This window comes from Idiotropiscis lumnitzeri, chromosome 9, assembly GCF_059441095.1.
Source record: "Idiotropiscis lumnitzeri isolate Australia: NSW breed Sydney's pygmy pipehorse chromosome 9, RoL_Ilum_1.0, whole genome shotgun sequence".
Taxonomy (NCBI): Eukaryota; Metazoa; Chordata; class Actinopteri; order Syngnathiformes; family Syngnathidae; genus Idiotropiscis; species Idiotropiscis lumnitzeri.
Genome location: NC_142399.1, coordinates 18,161,319 through 18,185,006, shown reverse-complemented (window position 1 = coordinate 18,185,006; position 23,688 = coordinate 18,161,319). Strand labels below are relative to the sequence as shown.

The 23,688-nt window shown below is 38.1% G+C and overlaps 1 protein-coding gene across 1 annotated transcript in view; it reads right to left on the bottom strand.

The window, feature by feature from the left end:
* slc24a3 (solute carrier family 24 member 3) overlaps positions 1–23,688 on the bottom strand; it is a 65,279-nt gene that overhangs the window by 33,781 nt on the left and 7,810 nt on the right. Inside the window, exon 2 of the mRNA XM_088304046.1 lies at positions 10,681–10,806. Within this exon, the coding sequence (XP_088160172.1) occupies positions 10,681–10,806 (126 nt within the window). The remainder of the gene's footprint in view (positions 1–10,680; positions 10,807–23,688) is intronic.

Genomic DNA, 23,688 nt, shown 5'->3' with positions numbered 1-23,688 from the left:
TAACTGCGACATGTTTGTGCTACGTCATCACAAATCAGAAGACAAAATCAGTCGGACAATGGACTGTTAATGTTTGGACTGGCCTTTATTTTACAAGCACCAGCACTCACAAATATAAATTTTGACATTTTTTTAATGGCACTGGAAGTTGTAAACTGATGACAACAATTTGATTCCATTTCGAAACCAATTTTTCCATTGGAAAAAAAATATCTTGAAAGAAGCCATCTAAGTGTCAAACACTACTTTTTACATTACAATATTTTAACATGTGTACCTGTCAAACAGATAACAAAATATATTATTCCAAGACTTTTTGTGTTTAATGATTATATATAATTATGCGTATTCGTAACAATTGTTTTACAGATATATCGAGTCACTTCATCAAAAAAAAAAAAATGTTAAATGTCCTCTAAGCCTAAGCACAAACTGAGACGGAAACCATGCAAACCACCTCTAACAATCCCAGCCATGAATTCCAGAAATTCATGAATCACAGCCATCTACCAAAGCGGAATGGAATTCTCTACAGAAACCACAAGATTGTGGCGAAGCATTTAAAATGTAGAGGATCGTAAACCATCAACACAATGCACCTAGGATGTTCACGATCATGAAACAAAAGTACATAAACAAGTGTATTCTGTAGTTTAAGTATTCAACACAGACAAACCAACTTCACACAAAGTTGAAGATTTAACAATTACGTCCACAGTTAAAGACCTAGTGTGGAGTATGTCCAGAAAATGGCAAATTAAATATTTTTGTGCCACAAGTGATTACAGATAATACAGACTAGACTCATCAAAGAATGCTATGTATAGGCTGGGATTATTATCTTTGAATTGTTTTAAATTGATGTTCTGCCGTGCTATAAATGATCCATGGTGAGATGACCTACTTGGTCCATTTATTCTGCTAGTACTGTGACCACACGTTATAGTGGGTTGGTTTCCAAGTTGTCATTGGTAAGGTACTAAAGGTATATATACACACTTACTGTTCAACGAGTTAACACCCACCCGCTCGTTCTCCTCAGCTCCTTGTTCACGCGCACAGTCCTCACTCGCTCTTTTTCCTCCTTTCTGAACGTTCTTCTTTATGCCCACTCCACATACATGCATCACAGCTGTCAGTTACACACAAGCTGTCACAATACACGCAACGCAAAAGTTTTTCAAAATGGATTGTAATCACACCTATCTTTTTGCGAACCATTTATCGTAAGCAAAATGGTTGAGAAAGCAGATCTTTGGAGTGCTTGTAGCGAAGAACACTTATCGGCACTCTCTTGAAATTGACTGTCTTTGTGCCCTCAACATTTTGTTTTGGCTACTCAAACAGATGCTTCCCATCATGTGAACAATGCATCGCCACACCACGCCGAGGCATTTCGCTGAATAACGCAACAACAATGACGGTCAAGCAGCTCCCCAAACAATCAATTATGCAGTACAAAGGCAACTGGTTACTTGTCGTTCTGTAAATGACACAATTCCTGAAGAATACCGGCGGTTGCAGGACAAAAACATTTGCGTTGTTAGGGCGTTGCTAAGGGTCTAACTATGAATCTAGGACATTTGTGTGAAAAAAAACAACGTGGGTATTCTTAAAATTGCTTAATTACTCAAAATACGATCAAAAAGGTCAAATTTAAGTATTTAAGTATTAGCCAGCACACGAGCTTAAATAACACATACGCTCAAAACGAAGTGACCTCACACATGGGCAAACATGTTTTTCAAGCGGACTATTTGCTAGTTATTAATGTGTGTGTGTTTGTTCCATTGAAACTAAACAACAATGCAGTTGATGTTAAAAGCCATGTTCAAAAAGCCTTGACTAATTATGATTTAATTGGACCAGCCACCGCTACTTAACATGCTGTTTAATGAGCTACAGCTCTGCAGCTAATTAGCCAAAATACCTTGGAAATATTGATGCATCTTTTCGCTTATGGATGTTTGTAGGTAGATGATAGATATAATAGAAAATGTGCAAGAGAATGTTGAATAATGATTGCAATTTAGACTATGTCTTTGAAAGAAAAACATATATTTTGCTAACTCCCAGATAAAAAGGTCTATGTCCAGACCGCACAGGGTATTTAAAAACTTGTGACTTGAAAAGATATTTTCCGACTCTCAAGCAATTTTGGGCAAATCATAGGCTTGAAGGTACATCAGCAGACTTGATCAAACTATGACAAATTATGACACCTCCACCTATGTGAATTGGGAGAAAACCAGAATAAATACAAGTGCAGTCGTGCTAACCACAATCCACCTCTGTCTTGTCTTAAGTGATCAAACTTTTTTAAAAATAACGAAAACTGACATTCTTTATTAGCAAAGTGGTCACAGAATTTTCAGAGCTTTAAATAAAGAATCACTCAAGGAGCTCATTTATTTTTTTTTTTAAAGCTTTTTCATGGTTCCACTATTGTGTATTTTGGATGTCACACTTTACATTTTCAATGACATCCTAAAAATTGTGATGTGGTAAACATGCCACATGCAGCTTTAGGAAAATAAATGAAAATGAAAAAGGTGTTTGGCCTGTTCCGCTTCCACCTACTGGGACATTTGTTACTGAGTTCACACATTCAGCATAATGTTAATAGCTATGTGGCTTACTGTAACTAAGAGAAGACATTGTTATTTCAATCAAACTGTGTTATCTTGGTCTCTGACCTTTTCCTGAAATAACTTTCTGATTGCCTGTCTATGGTCCATCAGATCCAGTTTTTCCGTTTTGAGATGGAAGCATCCCCTGCTGAAGTTGAAGAATCTTAAAATATAAAATTGTGATTAAACTTTAGAAACATAACTCGTTTTTCACAGATTGGGAAGATTTTCTGCCTTTGAGTAGTGTTATCTGACCTGTGTGTATGTATTTCCAGTATGTTTGGTTGTATTTCCTATTTGAATGAATAGCACTCAGTGCTAATATTCCGTTAACATTTCATTGGTATATTGCATTGAATTTAGCATTAGCAGATTGCAATGTATTAAAAAAGAAGTACATTTTCTATTTAAAACAGGGGTGTCATTAAAGGATGCTCAAGGATGACAGAATCACATACGCTACACGCTTGCTATGCAAACAACATGGTGCATTCGGGATACTTTCACGACTTTGGGAACTTATGAATGCACCGCGCCATTCTGCGTATTAAATCGTTTTTCTCCCAGTCGAGGGTGTCTCTACTAATCTATACACAGGAACAAACACGGAAATAGCTGTGTTGCTGGCAGATAACGTTTGCTATATGAGGATACACGATATACTGCGTTATACCGCACGTGAGTTGAGCTATTCTTGATGAACGTGATTACATATTAAGTCAATACATTTTCCAAATCTGTACAGCTACACTGGAGGCAAATGGCTTCCAAAAGGTTCATACCATGTCACATACTCACCAGGTAAAAGGTGGACAAACAATGAAGGACAAATTATTCATTACACTCTGTGGGCACTGGCATTTGTACAACATAGCCAGCTTTCAAGAAAAAACAAAAATTAGCTGGCAACGGCTACTTGGTCAAGCTGCTAAGTAAGTTTATGGACTTGTTTGCAACTGTTGAACAAAGATAACGATAGTTTTAGCAAAAGACACAGCCATCTGTATGACTGGTGATGGTCATGCAATGTTTTTCATTAATGTCAGAAAGGGGGATTTTATATGTCATGGTCTCTCTTTCTTGTTTTTAGTTTTTGACTTTAGTCATCTTTTTCCTTGTGTTCCTTTGTGTGTCTCTCGTTAAGCTTATTATGTCCACCTGTGCTTGTCGTCCCACTCCTTCGTGTTAGCTAATCAGCTCGCTCCAACCCTTTGTGTCTTGTCCAGGTGTTCCCTGTTGTCTCGTCAATTTGTTTTCGTTTTGATCCCTGGTTCCTTTCCATCATTGTCTACTGTCAAATGTTTGTCAGCTGCGCCTCAGGTTGCTTCGTTGTTCACGGTCTGTCATAGTCAGCTCGAAGTTCTTTTGCTAGTGTTTGTTTTATTACTTTAGCCATGTTGTTTGCACTTTTGTATTTTTGTTTATCCCCATGCCTTGTTTGCCTTTTTGTTTATTTAAATTAAATATCCCAATAAGTTACTCCATTCTCGTCTCCCTGCGTTTGGGTCCTCTTCCACCACACCAAATCTCCTTGCCAAATTGTGACATTATATCTAATGTTTATGAGCATTTTTTAAAATATTTTTTGGTGTTTTAAGCAATTTTTTCTCAATGCATTTTCGCTGTGTTTGACTGTAGAGTAAATATACACGTTGTTTAAATAGATACGTTGTTCGGGATCGAGTATTTTTTTTAAACCTTCTGATCACTGATGGACCCCAAAAACGCTGATCGTGTCAAGTCCAGTAACTACATCTGATATTGGCTTGGACACAGGCTGGAGTTTCCTCCACATTCTATGAGCAATTCTCATAGCTGGTTTTATTTTACGAAACAAGGGACGAAGCGATAACAATGGAACATCGCCTGCTAGAACAAAAGGACCTAGTTAACCAGATGATACATTGTAATCGTATTGTAAAATCAATGAAGAAGGCAGCGGCCTTGGTGGTATTCGCAGCCATTAAATGAAAGTCGTTCAATCGATTGTGAATTCACCAATTTAGACTGACTGCTTGATGGTGGTATTAAGGAAGCATTTTCGAAAAGAGTACGTCTGAGTACGTCATCACGGCTTGTGACTAAACGGGCTGATCATGAGAGACGAAGCGCAAAGCATTGTTCGCGTGGCAACAATTTGTGTCGTGTTCGTGGCATGTGTTGCAGAGGGGCCGCATAGGTGCTGCGCGGCACAATGCCCGCACAAATGCGGCAGCATGAAGAGGCCTTTATAGTGTCAGAAATGATCACCAGTAGACTTGTGAAAAGGTGTTGGTTCTGTTAAAGCAATATTTTTTTTACTTCCTGTTTTTGTTCTACTACCATTGCTTCAAAGGGTTAGTTATGTCAGACAGCTTTTGTGACTGATGTTGCACATTTCTGTCACATTTATTTATGCAGTCTGACAAGAAGGAGCATTTCATGATGATGTAGATCAGCTATGGACTTGTATGAACCAGTCTGTGGAAAAAAGGTTGCCTTTGTGTTTTACATTATATTTGGGTACGATTTTCTTTTCTTTATGACAGTTAACAATACCGAATAGATTGCTTGTCCTTGACATGTATTTCCTTAAAGAACAAGCCAGAGGGACACAAATCTAACTAATCCAAAGATGTTCAAATTTTCAGATGAGAGAAAGTGCACTGAACAATTTTATGTAATGTAGCATCGGTGTTTTGGAAAATGACTGCTTACTTTTTTGTAAAACACACTGATACATGACAGCAAGTAAACACACACATGTTCAGTACATACACAGGTGACACAGTTCACTGGTTTCCATGGCAGCAGGGGGATGAGGGTCCATTCTCAAAGCTAAAAAAATGCGGATTTGTCAGATCAGCACAATGGTTCTAAAGAGTCTACTCTCGTTTCACATACATGGTCGCACACAGACCACCACTCTGCTTCCTCCTCGTTTTTCAAGAAATACAAATTTCAGTCGAGTAAAGCCACTACATGAAGGTACAATACTAAACATTGCATTGAAATGTGAGAGCATCTTCATACTGGATTAAAAAAAATCTGGACTTGCTGTATATATTGTAAAATGAAACATCTGTTTTTGTGGCACATGATTATTTTCACTTAAATTTATGAATTCAGGAAAACATGGAAATGACCAATTAATTGAGTTCATTACCAGTAATCATTTCATAATCATATTACTTGGGAGGTATATTTTTATGCCATACTATTTAAAAGGGCAATGGAAAGTGGTATGAATGAAATCTTGCATCTGTTTGTCCTGCACCTGCGCCCTGACGGCAGCAGTTTATATTCAGCAAACAGAGGGTGACGGCTATCTTTTGTGATAGAGTGAGCTATTGCTGCTACATCTCGCTCGATAAATAATAAAAAAAAAAACGCTCCTGCTAATTTAGGCTTCTGATTTTGATGTGTTGCAAGCATTTTTTTGATCCAAACCATCAAGTAAAGGAGAATGTTGAAACAGACTCAATAAATGTTTTGTTTTCGAATCATGATTTCTAAGCCAGAACAATCACACCTGTCGCTCAAAGCACTTTCGATACAATAGAACTTTCTTGATTTACACAGCGCATTTCACAACAGCTGGAACTGTAACAAAGCGCTTTCCAGGTGGTGTAACCAGGATCAAGTGACACAATTACAGAATCATCTGCAAATTAGAAAATGAATATATCCCTTTTATGACTCTGACACTCATTTGTATATAAAACAAATACGTAAGTGGTGAGAGAACACATCCACATATATACATATATATATATATATGTATGTATTTATTTTTTTTTTTACGGAAACTAATGAAAATAAAAAAAAAAATAAAAAAATGAAAGAACTAACTGAAACTATATTTTACGTTTACAAAACTACATCACAAGGGAGCCTTCATCCTCTACCCCCTGGAGCAGCATCTTGGAGGAGTGAACGGACAGCGGGGGGGGGGGGTGACTTGCCTGTCATATTTTTTATCATATTTCGTATTTTCAATTTTTTTGCCACGTGTGTACTTTTTGTAGTTGGAGGGACATGCAGTGGGTGGAGCCAACCTGTGGCATTCACAGCATGGTGCATGTTGAAATTCCATTCTGTGTGTTCTTCGGGATATATTGTCTCTAGCCTGTTTTGATCATAATTGCCCTTGTCATTAACGTGTGACTGAGCCACCATCAGTGTTTGCTCACTTGTCGAGGGAAGACATGAAACAGTAAAGCATTCCAAACGTCCATGAATACTACAAAAATGCCGACTTAATATTGTCTCAAAGTTCTGTTCATCCGCAAGTCTAAGTGGACATTTCCTCAAGGCAAACCAACGATTCTGTTCATTGGGATAGAGAGATGGACAGACAGCACACAAAATATTAACGCTCCAGCCACAGCTGTGACTCACACAGACAATAAAAATAGAGCTATAGAAAAATAAGTCGAACCATTTCCTTCGTCACCACAGCACAACCACACAGTCACAGTGTGTGGTGGGGATGAATTCTAGATCAGAGAGTTGCAAGCTTTTTGACCTCAAAGGATTCAGAAAGAACCATTTTGACAAAGGGGGCTATTTTGAGGCCAGTCCTGTCACATACCTAAGCATCACTGTTTCATATTTCTAGGTCAAATATTGCCGCTAAAAATATATCTGTTTTCCTCTGACGTGTTCAGGTGAAAGCTCCCTAAACAAATTGAAATTCACAGTCAAAAACGTCAGCACACATCAACACATTCTATTTTTATAGAAGATGGTGGAACAACAACACGATATGACTAAATCATGCAGAAAATAATGAATCCTATTAACTAGCGTCTCCATGTTTTGGTTTACGTTTCATATGGAAAAGACTCACGGCTTCTTACTACCCGTCTAAAGCCTGCAGACAGATATGCTTTATAAGCGTGTGAATCTGCGCACATGTAAATGTTACAGTATATGACCAGTGAGTCACTCTGAAATGAGAAGAGTAAAAGAAAAAAATTAAAATAAAAGAGAGAGAGAGAGAGACTAAACCAAAGGAAAAGGAGCCCTAGAAAATGTTCTTTTTAGTGAAGGAAAGCAAGAATAATCCCCATTAAGGCAATTAGTGTTTCTGGAGACACACACAGCTTCATTGAATAGGAACAGTCTATAGACTGTGTCCTAAACAGAATGCATTGAATGCAGTGAGAATACATGCTCAAATGTATCTGTATCATAAAACTGAAAAATGGCGTGTGCGTGAGTGTGCAATACATGTGTGGTGTGTTTACAATGAGATCAAGAGAATGCTTGGCAGGAGATCAGCCTTTTTCAGCCCCGGGATCCCACATGGAAAACACTCACACTCTAAGTGCCAGGGGAACGACACAATGGTGCGCAGAAAGAGAAAACACAACAAGGTCTCAAGAGTTACACAACTTAGGGAGTGAGGAGCAGATATGTTGGGGATACATGTACAATGTGACATTCAATGGAAGTGTGTTTACAACTATACACCAGTACCTCTATTTACAAACTTTTTTTGTTTTTTTGTGTGTTTTTAAGAGACATTCAAATACAATATATACAGTATATATCATTAGTGATAGACTGATTATGTGGGCCGATATTTGTCATTTTGCCGATTATCGCCATCTGCCTTTTTTTTTTTTTAACTTTCAAGGCCGATAAATTAAACGCTGGTTTATTTTGGCTTGCTAAAGCACACGTTCCTCTCTCTCTGCTGTGCTTGTGACCCTGCCAGCAGAAGCAGATTGGGCTGCCCACATCACCATCTGATTGGTTCCTTTTAGCAGCCAATCAGCAGTAAGTTGCCGGTTTGCTTTTTCACCTCACTACTGGAGAGGTCCCATAACATAATCAGGTAAGGCAAGAGACTTTGCCGAAATTTAAATAAATGTCAGTCTACTACAAGTCACAACTAATTGAAAACTATTTGCCGTAGTAAACTTTAAAGAGACGTTTGTTTTCATTGAACTACAAGACATGCAACTGAGCCTGGGAGCTATGTGCACTTTTTGTTAGACTTTTAGAACTAAACCGTCTATTTTCTAAGATGTAAAAAAACTTCAAACTATTGTAAATGACTTAAGTTGTTTAATAAACAAGTGCTTAAAGGCGTTAAAACTAAGTTAAGTTTTGAAGTGTTTATTTTTCAGAATTTTTGACATCATTATACTCCTTTTTTCAACATGAATGAATATCGGATTCAAATATCGGTTATCGGCCTCCATGACCACTAATAATCGGTATCGGCCCTCAAAGAAGCATATTGGTCTATCACTACACACACACACATATATATATATATATATATATATATATATATATATATATATATATATATATATATATATATACATATATATACCAATAATACCAATATCAATAACATTTACTCCATCAGACGCAATGAATAGCCGTGACAGCAGCCAGAGTCGAGCTTTTACCACTCTACTTTGGTTTGTAAGTTGAAAAATTCAGAAAGTAATCATGACAAGGTCGTAAACAATGACTGAACATGCAGCGAAACGCACATCTGAATGGCATCTATGATTTTCAATTGCCTTCCTAAGAGAAATTCCATGCCATCACTTTTGTGCCAGTATCGCTAAAGCTATGTGGAATATATGAAGCTGGCCGTTGTGCAAGGTATGTGGTGCGAAAGTCTGTTGAATCATTGGTACAATCACCACCCAGGGTGATGTGGGAAGCATTAAAATTGCGAATGGAGTTTGCACAGCGTGCCACGCAGCAATCAAATGTCATCTTTCGATTATACTGATTTGCAGCTATGATGATGTTGACACCATATGTAGAATCATAGCTTCAAATTTATAATAAATATCAATGTTTTTCTAATTTTCTCAGTTGATCATCGTTTGCATTGTGTTTTAACATAAAAAAAATATTACACATTACAAAATGTTCAAAGTTATTTGTCAGTACAGATGTTTTAAAACTGACCATTTTAAAACAATGTAAAGTCATGATATGGATGAACATATTTCACCGGTCCAAACAATCTACAGTTTAATTAAAACTAAAGGGTCTTAATCTTAAAACACCTTACAGAAGGATCAGTGGATTTCTGTTTGGCACGTGTCTTGAAACAGGTTTTTCCAGTTTTGGCCATCTTTCACCTTTTCTCTCCCTGTTTGTGTTTTGGATTTCACTGTGTGTAAAGAATTGTCCGAGTATTCATATTTATCGAGGACTTTAAGATCAACTCAGTTGGCCAAACTGCTTCAAACAGCTTAACTTAAACAAAAAAACAGCAAGGAAAAATAGATGTGAAGTGTCCAGCGAGTCATTAGTTTGGAGACTGATTGGTAATTGCAGCTTTGTTCTTCACCACTTGAATCGTTTGCTATATACAAGTATATGATGCCAGGCACACAGTAGTTGAATGAGAAATTAAATTAAATATATTAATAATCTATACCCTTTCATGACCAGGACAATGATGCTTTAAGGCTAACAATAGTGTTAGTATTTCAATTACATGTAATTACTCAGCCAGTACAATCAAGACTGTCGCCCAATAAGTAAATCATGCAAATATATGATTTTTCATACAAATGTTAGAACAACAACTTGACCACTATGCCAACAGGAACTGAAATCTAGGAACATTTGCAGGCATATATTTTATATATATTACGCCTGATGAGCAACTAAGGTTCCGCCTATATTCATACAGTGAAAATTTCAATTGAACCAAAATGGCTGCCAACAAGCCACAATGTCGCACTCTCTTTTATTGGTCACCGGCACATGCAAGGAATACAAACAGAAAGAAGGTTGCTAACTAAATCAAGTGCAACAGCGGTACTAAACACAATTGGGACAAAATTTGCCTTTCTTGATAACTTTACCGTTTTTTGAACAATCAAAAAAACAGAACACCAGTAAATACCCATTAATGTGGACACACTTGACCACACTATCAAAAGATACTTGAGTGAAAAGGACCCCAATATAGCAAAAACAAAACCATCAAAAAATACACTAGAAACTTTCATGTTTCGGCTGAGAAGCACAGTCAAAGTAACATTTTAGTCCCCACGACAATCTCCGCAAATCTTACCTGGTTCTGTACAGTTTTTGTCAAGCTCTGAGAAGAACTTAGACTGGTTGTCGTAGAAGTCTTGTAGAAGGTGACGACTCTCCCACCTCGGCTCTTCCAGTAATGCAGAAGGTGAAACGTGGTATGCTGAGTGAGTCAGGATGGGGAGAGAAACAGAGGAAGAGATGAGCGTCAATCATTGCAGAGAGAGAATGAATCAGGTGTTTTAAAAATAATATGTGGCCTTATCGGTCTACAGCATCACAAAGAATGACAATGTTTGAAGATATTGGGCTTAATTCACTATCTGTGCGTAGAAACCAATTTGTGTGACAAACGAGCGTACACACAAATGTGTCAAACATCTCTTCATTCTTGACTTTGTGCATATTCTGAAAACTGATTAAGAACATCCTCAGACGATGCAACGCACAAATAATGAGGGGATCAGATCAGCCTTGGGGGAAAACATCAAATGCATTTTTTACCAAGATGTACTCTGTGTTGAAACTATTTATATATTTATAAAATCAATAATATTAATGACAGTACCTAAATGGTCCGTATGCTAATGAGTTGACCAATGTCCTAAGTACAGTAACTGTTGAGGAAACTTCTCATCCCTTTCAGCCTCTTGCCGCCGTTCTAGTGCATCTATGTGCTTATAAAGAAATCTGCCGCTGTCTGTCTGGCTGTCCGCTGATCACGCAACCGGAAAAAACACAGAAACCGCTCATATGTCACAATCCAAGTTTTCATATTTATCTAGTACACGCACACACACACACATTCCCCCCCCCCCCTGATAATTAAAGTTGAACAAAAACCGTCAAAAAGATCATGACACACAAAGGCTTGCCAGTGACGTAACACAGACGACATTTTTATTTTCTGTCACAAATTCTATCGACCAGAAATGATTCTTTGCTGTGCCATAATTATTCATTACTATTTTAACAACTTGTGTTGTATTTTTCTATGCATGCTTCATGTGCGGTATTCTCCACTTAAAGTTCGGAGATATAAAAAAAGATTGATATCATTTAATATGCCAGGTTCTGTATTTAGTTGTGCGATGAAACAAACCTTTTGAAAAAAAAAGTATATGTATGTATGTATATATATATATATATATATATATATATATATATATATATATAGAGAGAGAGAGAGAGAGAGAGAGATCAATAAATAAAGATTGTGGAGGAGGTTGTGGAATGTTATGACCACGCTCCCGCAACTTTAAAGCTCTTTTGTAGTGAGTGGGTTGCTTATGCAAACGTGGGGTCATAGAATGAATTTTGATTTATCACCAGGCGTACAGTGGTATGAAAAAAAAATAGGCCAGTACATACATGTCATGAATCTGACAGTGCTTTTCCATTTTTGGTCTGCTTGCGAACACAAACATTTAATTTATTAGTGGGTGAGTCCCATTGTTTTGGTGTATGTAGAACGTTTTAAAATGGCTTTTTATGGAATAAATTAACATTTAAATCATGTTTATATATTCCTGCAGTCGGTCCTGAAAAGCCCCAGACAGTTTCTAATTTAGGCAGAACAAAAAACAAAAAGGTAAAATAAACAAATCAAAACAGTCACAAATCCGCCTAAAGAAAAACTGGCTTAATCTCAAAATAAAGCCCATTTATTACTTCTCGTACACATAAAGGACCATGAGACACACACTTGAAGTTCCTGTGTTAATTGACATCCCATGAATACTCTGAAGGCTCCCGTTCCCGGCAGAACAAAAGGTGATGACATATGCATGTTGTGTCACCACACTCCAGCAGGAGCGCTCATATGGAGATATGCTGAGCTCGCTGAGGCCAATCATTCCAGTTCATTCACAAGCAGCCCTCTTCCAATCCATCTCCTCTCTCACCATGCAACACAGCATAGGCATAAAGCTTCCATAAATAGCACCACTCGACACTATATTTATCAGGACATGATAGATTTTGCAAACATATTCAAGAACAGAATGTTTCAGAAAATGCTTTTGAGGCAGGTATGGCAGGATCACAGTGATAATGGAAAGGGTTGCATGATAATACAAAAACATGCCATATATACGATAGGGGGGTCGAATGCTGCAATACTAATATTATGAGCTATTTAACATTGACCAAAAGAAAGGACATTTTTATTAAATCATAAAAACTTTTTTTTCATGCGGCAAAGTAAGCAGGCTTGATGTATTTTTAGGTAATGAATTGTAATAATTAAATTATTACAATAAATGATTATAATTTATTACTGCCTTATATTGCACCATATCACGAGGTTAATGTTGCCCACACAGCATCCAATGCAGCCTGGTCAACCTAACCGTAAAGATTTTTTTTTTTTGTAGCCCCAATGGGGCCAAGAGACCAAACAAGGTTTTTGATTTTTGTAGACTGTGGCAATGTGAAGCTCTTTTGAGCCTTTATTGTGATTAAGGGTCAACTTGACTCGACTTGACTTGTGATATTGTTTCTGCATACAGTATTCCTATGTGTTGTGTTGTGTTTTTTGCTTTGTCGCTATGGGCACTTTAAATGTTGTGTATCCTCTATATGTTTTTGCAGGTTTTCGCTGTCAATTGGTCTGAGACAGGCAAATTGTTTTAGTCATTATCTGAGGAAAATCACAAGTCCCAAGTGTAGTGGTTCTTGCATTGCGTACAGTTAGAGAGAGAACCCGAGGGTGAAATCTGCCAAGCTGCATCAGTGCAAGTCTGCCCTAGCTTGTAAACAGGCTTAACGTCCTCTTACTATGTATTACTCAGTTCTTTTTCTAGACCCAGTGTCCGTATGACATAAGCAGGAGACTACAATATGTCATGATCGAGGACAAAACAATATATTGGCACAATACATTGGCAAGTTTATTGACATTATCCTTTCAAATGGAGAAAGAGATATTTAGCTTTATTCTGGAATACCCAATTATGACGTGGATTGCGTTGAATTGGTCGGAAAAAAAAATATTGACCTGATTTTGATACAATTAATATTCTGCAGTCTGGAGTAAAAGATAACCGGAGAGAAAACAAATCTCAACGCGAACTGAAGCCATGAAGAATTGCCCGGTGTCATTGATTTGAAGAGGTCTGAACCAAGCCACAAGAAGTAATAAAATTGCAAATCATATTCTTCCATGGTAAAAATACCCTTTGGAGTGCAATTTAGATTTTTTTGTGGTTATAAATTTGCACTGAAGCAAGACATAGAACATTACTACAGAAGGCATCTGTCCCTGACTTTATTGTGGTTTACTAATAATACCACAAACATAGAATAATGTGAAGACTACCGTATTTTTACGGCCATATGACGCGCTACATCAAAGGGCGCAACACCAGTGGAGGGTGCTATTTCCGTATTTAATGCATATACTAGGCGTGCCGCACTAGCTAGCACTAGCTCGTGCTCGTGCTAGCTGTAGCGGTCACCAGGACTCAATCCCTTAAGGCATCGCTGCCAGAGGTATCACTCCAATGACAGATGTCCTGGACTATAAGGAATCACTGCCAATGACACTGACTCTAACCAATAAAAGGTGTCACGGCAATACGCATACTAGACAACGTCAGGGGAGGGACTTCACTGGTCACCACACTCCTTAGAGTCACAGTTTCAAATCAAAACCAAAAAAACTCAGCATACAAGCCAACAATGAAACAAAGAAATAAGATTAACACAAAACATGTATCTCTCATGCCATGAATATACCCAAAAGAAATAAAAATAACAAAAAGATTATAGCAATGGCTTCTTGGGAGCCACTCAGCCTTAGCCAATTACAGCAATGGCTTCTTGCGAGCCACTCAGACTTAGCCAATCACATGGCTGTTTAGAGAGATGTGCATGGCTGTTTAGAGAGATGAACATGTTGTGCTTTGGGCTTTTTGCAGTCTGTTGTCTAAACCTGGGACATTTCTTGCTTGCAATAACATAAATGATAAGACAGACTACAACATTGTGGACAGCTGCCCTTTTGTCCAGCTTTCTCCTACACCATCACCCAAACACCATAGTCACATAATGTATAAGTCACGGTCAATTCGAAGCATAGATGACTCAGACTTTGTCCAGCAGGGTGTGCTAACATGCACTCCGAACAGCCCAATGAGTAAAAGGGTTGATGGTCGAGAGTGATACTTTGTCCATATAATGAGCGCAGTCGCCTTACAAGGCGCTTTGTTTGTTTTGGGGAAGATTAGGGACTTTAAAGAGCGCCCTATGGCTCGGAAAATACGGTATATGGTGAACTAAAATAAATACTAGATTGTGCGTGTCATTTGATGGATTTCCTTGTTGCTGTAAAATACATAATAATCAATCCTGTACCTGCACGACTCTCTCACCCTCTCGATCTAGGCCAACCATGCATGTATGCGTCAGATGAGCTTGTATAGGAAAAAAATACTTCTGGGAAATTCTTGCTATCAAGGGATTTGGTACTCCTCATATTTCAAACAATACCAAAGATATTCATACCCTCACAGCATTATCTTTCACCAACCCAGTGTCCTATATTGGCCATGTGCATAGGTTCAAGTCGACCCCATAACGTCAAATAGCACGGCCGCCCATCGCTCCTCAATGTCATCCTTAATTAGCTTCTTCATCTTCATTAGTGTTGTTTGACAGATATGTTGATGCGTGAGAGAAATTGTGAACGGCCATGTGTTCATAAAGATGGTTTTGATTGAGTTTTTTGTTTTTGGCAAGTGTGGCAGATGCAAGTATTATTGACGTTTGTCTGCAACGCCATGAGCAATCAATTTACATCTTATGACTATTAACGGTAGCTTTCAAGCTAGCCACAGGTACATCCTTGTCCCAAGAGGATAAGAATCAGGCCACATTGGTGTGGAGCATAAATGATGCAACTCGTAATGTAGCATCTGAAAGCTGAGCATGATTATTTCTTGATAATACTAAATGTATATTATATAATTGTGCTTTATCCACAAGTTCAATTTTATAAAAACAAATAGAGGGGTCTTACCCTCAAGTGCGAAACTTGAGTAATGATGATACTGTTGACAAATTGTAAGTGTAACCGGTGTATTTGGCATAGGCTGTTTCTTTATCAGATAACATTTTGCCCAAAATATTACTTATTTCATTATAATCTGCCGTGACGAGGAGGAAGAGTTTATGGAACATTAGATTATATTGATTGATTTACCAAGCTTCTGCGAAACTTTCTGATGAGCTGATCTTCTGAATCAGGTGTGTTGGAGGAGGGAAACATGTAAAACAGACAAGACCTGCGCACCCCATGCCGTAATGAATGCTTTCTTGCAATGAATTAAAACCAGCCCTGATGAGGTTGGTGAATATTGAGCTCCAGGTGTTTCCTGTTACCCTTGATACTAATGGCAATTTAATATTATACAGAGAATTAATCACAATTTCAGTGATATCTGACGAAGGATACTTACTTGGTGTCATTCTAAAATGCAAAAAATACCTAACGCTCATCTACACGATCTCTTTTTACCAGACTTGAAGCAGTCAATGATTGTGGTCATGACCTTTACAGTAGAAATTCACATAGCGGTGCATTCATGCCAACTGTATCCTTTTAACAACCTAATACTTGAAAAGCAAGCAGGACAGCGGACCTCGAAAAGAATGGAAGACCCTCTGCTGTACATCATTGCATATCTGATCAGCTCCATTGTACTGTATACTCTAATTACTGATCATTCACTTCTGGTTTGATGGATTTTGCAATTTGTCACCTTGTACTTGGAATATGTAATGGCAATGATGTTAAATCAAATCGAATCATATGTAATTGTATATAATGGCATATTAAAAAGGGTCAAATAAACTGTAATCGCAAAAGAGCAATCCATGCTGTGGGAATAAAAGGTGTGTCATCTTCCATCATTTCTATCACTTCTCTTTGCCACTTTCTTACTGGTGACGGGACACCAGCACACAGATTATAATTCATGTGTTCTATTTAAAGATGCTTCTTGCCATGCTTGACGAAATGTTGACAAAGCAAATAAGCCGTAATTCTCCTGCAATTGCAGTGTACACAAAGAGAAAAAAACATTCACTCTCAAATTTACACCTATGTGCTATTTTGACTCGTCAATTCACATGCATGTTGATGATATCTAAAACGTCATGCCAGTCCACTGCCTAGTAATCAGACTCACAAACATATTCACTCACTATATAAATAGATGCGGGGATGACATCATCTGTGTCCTCGCTGCTTTTGAAGGAGTACAAACGAAATTTCCCCAAATTCTCCAAAGCAGTGCTTTGTAAGAGCAGAATTTGGATTAGCGCGTGAGGCAGGACAGAATTGTGAGCATAAGCGATTTGAGCAAGAGGAATTGCATAACAACATATGAGCAAGCTAGAGATTCGCAGGCTTGTGATCAAAGCTGCTGGCATTCGCTTTGACAGCTGGAGGGCCTTGGACGCAAATTCAAACTCCGGGAGAAAATACAGAACTAAGCATACACTTCACAAAGACCGTCATTTGTACTCTTCTAAAGATTTGTTGTTCATGCTCAATATTTTTAAGCGGCTCCATAAACTCTTGATGTTTGGTCATAGATGTACACATTTCACCTTGCACTGTTAACTACAAATACATCTTTGTCCGCCTATCTATGCCTGAGACATATAGTGACAGGCAGAACAATTGAATTCTCCTCCATTAGATGGCAGAATATATAATAATACCATTAACATTCATACTATTAAATCATGGCTTCCTGCGAGGAAATCAGCTGTGTTCAATTAAACAGGCCCAGATTTTACACGGACTAAATACGAGTGCCTTGGAAATGAAAAGGAAAGCCATCTCAAATCTTTTGCAGTTATGGAGTCCTTTCTTCCACTCTTCTCTCATTTTATGTCACTGTGGATCCCAGAATACACATTGCAGGTACAGAAATAGGGTGTGGATTGGATGATGGATTAGCCAAGGCAGATTTGGGGAAGAGGGAGTGACTGAAGAGGGACAGAATAGGAATTGTTCACAGTGAAAATGAATACACAACATGGCCCACAGATAAAACCTCAGTTACACGTGGCACTTCACATCCATCACAACGACGCGCAGATTGAATTTATTTGTCAGTGTGTGTCTATAGACAGATTGATCAGAGAGTGATTCTGAGGGGAGGTAATCGCGTGAACAGAAAACGACGAGTATACTTATCAATAATTCTACAGCCCCTTTAAAACAGTAGTTCAACAGTTGTCACATAAGTACAACCTAAAAATGCAATCACCCACAATATTTGGGACAGGAATTGCAAACAATAACCGAACGATCATGACACAGTGCAACACATGACATCCTGATTCCCAGAGCTGGGCAGTCCATCCCGGGGGTGGAACGTCCTGGCCCTGCGGCCCGGCCGGACGCCCATTTTTGGGGCAGTCGTGTTGGTTGACAAAACTTTATGAATAAGGCCGGATGTTCAAGGCCGGAACGGTACAGAGATCGTAGCTGGAGGGCGGGGGGCAGACCAGCATAAAAGGGCCAAGTGCCCAGCTCTGATGTTTCCAAAGAAACTGAAAAACAGTCATTTCGGACATCAAGCAAAAAATAAGTTAACAGGTAAACAATAATCAAAACAAAATAATTAATCACAAATACTAAAAATTAATGTAAGTAAGTCATTTAACTTTAAATTAAGTGAAACAATGCATACACGACAGTCAGACATTACAACAAAGAAATGTTCATTAGCACAAACAGTTGAAGGCACTTTTTTAAACGACATGACATCTTTTGGATGTTTTCAAGCTGCACTTTGACCTGGAAATATTTGCAAGGCAATGAATGCCAGCAACGTTTGAGGTTTTGAAAGACACAAGCACCTCATCCTGAGCATAAAATAACCAATTCATCAACAATATAGGACAAATAAACTTATCTCACAATACCTCAATCAATTTATTTTACACTTTCAGAAAGACAAACGAGACTTACTAGTTCCACTGTGGTTGATGTTAACATTAGCTCTGGTGTCCTGCTCATTGCAACATTTGAATTGAGGCAATGGCATAGTGTTGGAGTGTTTTGGTGAAAACAAGGTCTTCGGTCCACACGGGCATGCTCCAAACACAGAACATGGACTACTTTTCATCATGATACCAGTGCTAAGAAGAACGTCAACAAGTTAATAAGACTTTTTTAGTCTGCTAATGCTCTAATTTAGCTTGACTGCTGCACCCGCAAGGGAAACAGAATGAAATGTATTCAACAACACCAGAAAACTCATATGAATTTTATATTACATAAATCTGTAACATGAGACTTTAAATATCATGTTGGAATACAAGTATGTTATTTATTTATTTTACAATCTATAGGTATTGGTAAACCTATACTAAATTTTAAAAAAAATGTCTTAATTTTTATCAACCTAGGTACAATACAGGGAAACTTATTTTTGCCCAAAAAATATTTTAATGAGAAAATTACATTATTTCTTTTTTGAATAAAATAAAAATATCAGGATCTGAAATTCAAAGGTAATTGAGTAGTCAACTTCCATGCCTTTGTGATGATTGCTTATATTACCAAATTGTGTTGCTTGCGCTACATGTCTTAATTTTTTTGGTCTAATTTTATTTTGTACTGGTGATTTATTAACAAACAATAACACTAATAACGGAAATATTACTTATCTACAGATTTCTGCAGCTCTATAATAATTTGCATCTGGATGAATGACAATGAATGTCACCTTTATATCTCAGCATATCTGAACGGAAAGAATTTTATGCCTGCTCTGACAGACTCAACACTGACTGCCGCAGCGAGATTGTACCAACAGAAGCAGCACAAAGCCCTCGTCACTGTATCTATCGTCAGATGAGGTGTGCAAAGCTCTGTGGAGGACTATCCTTCAAAAAGCAGTGGGCCGTGAGTTACAAAGATCTACTCTTCAGATCTGGTTTTGTAGAAGGATTTTACAGACATTTTTAACCAGAAAGTAGTTATGACACATATATGGGTAATCAGGGGAACATTGGAATGGACCCCCAGCGGTTAGTTTATCATCAGAACCGCTCCATTCTCAAAAAACGTTCATCCATCTAACCTTCATATACCTTGCAAAAAAAGGACACTCCTGTTCGAATGTTGTTTAACTACAGCTCAGAGTTCCACAGAGTTATCCCAAGCAAACTGGCTTGCCCTCGGACTGGGGGTGCTGGATTTCCTAACAGACATACCTTGCAAAGTTCGAGTGGCACCCGGGCATTAGGGACAAGGATAGTGAGCACAGGGACCCCCCAGGGCTGTGTCCTCAGTCCTCTCCTGTACATTCTCTTCACCCTTGCGTGCATCTCCTCCCAGGACACCAATATCAAGCGTGCTGCTGACGTGACAGTCATCGGCCTTATCAGCAATGGAGAAACGACAGCCCACGGAAATGATGTAGCTCAGCTGGTTTCCTGGTGCTATGAAAATGATGTCACTTTAAATGCGGTAAAGACAAAAGGGATGATTATTGAAGCGGAAGAAAGCGCAGCTTGCGCTGCCTGTCATCAGTGGACTCAGGTGGAGAGAGTGAAAACCTTCAAACTCCTCAAATGGATCCATGACACATAACACATTATCAGGAAGGCTCAACAGAGACTGCACTTCTTGGGGAAACCGAGAATAGGAATTCTTCCAAACGGCTCAGCAACATCGGCAGATGCACAATGAGGAGCATCCTGACCAACTCCATCGCTTTCACACCACGATGTCGCACATGTGACATCCGTGCCACAAAGGAGGCAGAGACATCAGACTACAGTGTCAAAGACAGAACTCATCCAAAACACAACCTTCTCAAACGTGCCTCACACTATGGGCTAAGGCTACAGGAGCGTCACAGCCAGGACAAGACACTGTGCAATATCTCTGCAACCTGCAATACTTGAACAAACACCAACATATTTGCAAACAATATACATGACGAGACTATTACTACTGCCAAACGCAAATACATATTGATTAATTTTAAATTATACTTATGAACATTGCCTCTCCCCCTTTTCTCCACTTCCATATATCTTTAATTGATCAAAATTGGTCTTTTTTATCTTTAATATTTTTGTATGGTTATAGAGAGAATAGCAATGTAACCAATTCATCACTCAGTGTTAACCATTTTACTGAATGACAAATAAATCTTGAATCACTATAACTTTACTTTTGAATCCAAGAACGTACATTGTCAATATGAGTCAAATGTTCAGTCTAGAGATTGGTTACGTTCCACCACAGTTTTTTTTTTTTCAGTGGGACCAGTCAAGGACAATTAGTGTCAATCAAAGGACTACAAGTGAATGTGCTGGGTGCCTCCTGCGGTGTGATATTCAAGTACAGAAGTGTTCTATGCTCGCCCACACAGTGGTACAATGAAAAAAAATATGCCTCAGTGACTCACACCTGCAGTTATTTGGGCCAAGGTAATGGTTGGTATCTTATTTGGAAGGATTTTTGAAAAACCTTTTTATTATATTGAGCAATTATCGTCAGCCTTTCCCATCTGAATTCGGATATTAGTCGGTGTATACTCAGTTTCAAGGAACAGAGGCAGAACAACTACAATGTTTGTTCTCTATTACTTTTACTACTACTTCCTCATACGATATGTTTGATCTGAAAGACCGGTAAAACTTTCATAGTCAGTGTGTTCCGATCAGGGTTTTATGCTCCTGATTACTATATTGATCATACATGGGTGCGATTGGCCGAAACTGATAACGATCACATGAATTGGGTGTTGAATGTTCACTTTCAGATCTAATCTGTTGATTGACTGTTTATTTTAAAGTGTATTGATTAATCAGATTAATAAAATGTGTTAAATTTCAATCTCTTTGTTAAAATAAAAAAAAAAAATGCACAAATTATGATTTAGTTACTGGTTTGGTCTGTAACATTTCAGAACAAAGGAGGAATTGCGGATGATTACTTTTCCAAAGTAAAAACAGCTGTTTTCAATTGGCCTAAATGGATTCAATACAAAGGTAATCACAGTCACAATTACGTGAAGCCTTGTATTCCTATTATGATGTAGAATGAACATACTCCATATCACAGGGCAAATCAGAATGGAATTTCATTTGGGTTCAAAAGGGGTTGCATATTCCTATTGTGAATCCTGCTGATTTATGAGTATGAAATTAATTATAATAAAAGATAGAAAAAGAAAAGACTAGTGCTTCAAGTAACATTCCGGAATATTTTCCATTTAACCAGTTTCCAACTGTCGTTTCTCTATCTGAACACTGGCTGGCACCTGTGTAAACGTGCACGATACATGAAATGAAGAAGTAGAAGAAATTTGATGTGACCACATGTCATAATACTTTGCTACACTGTAAATACGTGAATAAATAAAGAAATGCAAGAGTGATTGCTGAGAATATTACAGCGACCAAACTTGAATGTCTGGTACAAGTCCAGACAGTGACCCTCGCCCGTTGTGAAACTCCTCGCGGCGATCCAAGGTTTCCAATTGCTGAGTGAAGTGCAGCAAAGCTGGATGCTAATGCTATTGTAGCTAATGCTAGCTGCTGGTGGCGACATCCCTATGGAGGGAAAAGGGAATGCATATGCTTTTAAAATAATAAACAATAGCTTTCTCAATTCAGAAGCCATTTTCAAGATGCTGAATTTTTGTCAATGCCAAAACATATGCTAGCAATACAGACCATACATCCTTGATTTTTTTTTTTTTAACGCTAGTGAACATCGATTGCGTCAACACTTTGCCGGTACATTGCTGTAAGCACACTGCACAGATGTGTCATGTCTATCCACTCGGTTCCCAGAGTGCATTGCGTGGCGCAATCCATTTAATTGATGAAGTCATGACGACGTTAATCCTTGTCATTTTTGTGTTTGTGACACCTGTAGTTGCAAGAGAGTCACATTTAACGCTCACATTTATGTCACGCTGTATTTTTTATTTTAAACAAACGTGACTTTAGGTTGTATGTAAAATAGTGGCAGCCAGGTCAATTCCCGTTGATGAGTTGAGCATTGCTGATGAAAGTTAAGCTATGTATAGAAGCTACTTTATGAAGCATTACTGATTGAGTATTGTTCATTTGAACTAAGTTATAAAAAGTTAAAAATAAACAAATTAAATAATGTGTGCATACCCTCTTTCAACTGGGGATGTGCCTATATTTAGAATTAACCAATCACATTCAAAGTCATGTTAAAGGGGAGTCAGCACTCTCCTACCAGTGTTTGAAGTGCCTCTTATTAACCTCAAATGAAGTTTTGCTGTTCTCAAAGGGTTGCCTGACATTTTTGCCCTTACATCTTAGAGCACAAGCAGAGAACTTTCACAGCATCAGAGTGATTGCATTGTTCAATGTGATCAGTCACCAAAAGTGTACAAAAGAATATTCAAGGCATTTATTATACCATGGAACATAGAAAAGACAAACATTATCAAGTGAAGTAAGTAGGGCACAACAGTGAGAATACCAATAAATGGACATGCCTCCAAATTTGGAGAAAAGACAAGAAGAATACTGGTCAGTGAGGCTGTCAAGTGGCCGTCAGCAGCATGGAGGGAGCCGCAAGTATTTTTGGCGAGGTATGGTTGTTTAGTTCATGTCATAATAATCTCTTATCTTCATATGTCGGTAGCAAGAAAAAAATAAATAAAAATTATCCTTGAAGTTTACCAACTATATCTGGAAAGAAGTGGTACGGTTCCCTGAAAACTAGGCTGAATTTTTTTGATAATTCCAAAAGATATTTTTGGACACGTAGTACATATATACATACGTAGTGTACATAAGTGCATACTGTAAATTAATTGCATGAACTTCTGTATGTAAATTATATATGTTTCTTTCTATCACCAACTGTCAGTAGAACCGTGGCTCACATGCCGAGCATCACAAACAGCGAGTCAACTATTGTCCATCCTTCAGTTGCCGTAAAGTGCCTATGATTCCAAGCAATCTATCCTGGACAAAAGATAAGCCCATTTTGTTCTCAGCTTGTTGTAATAGGGCC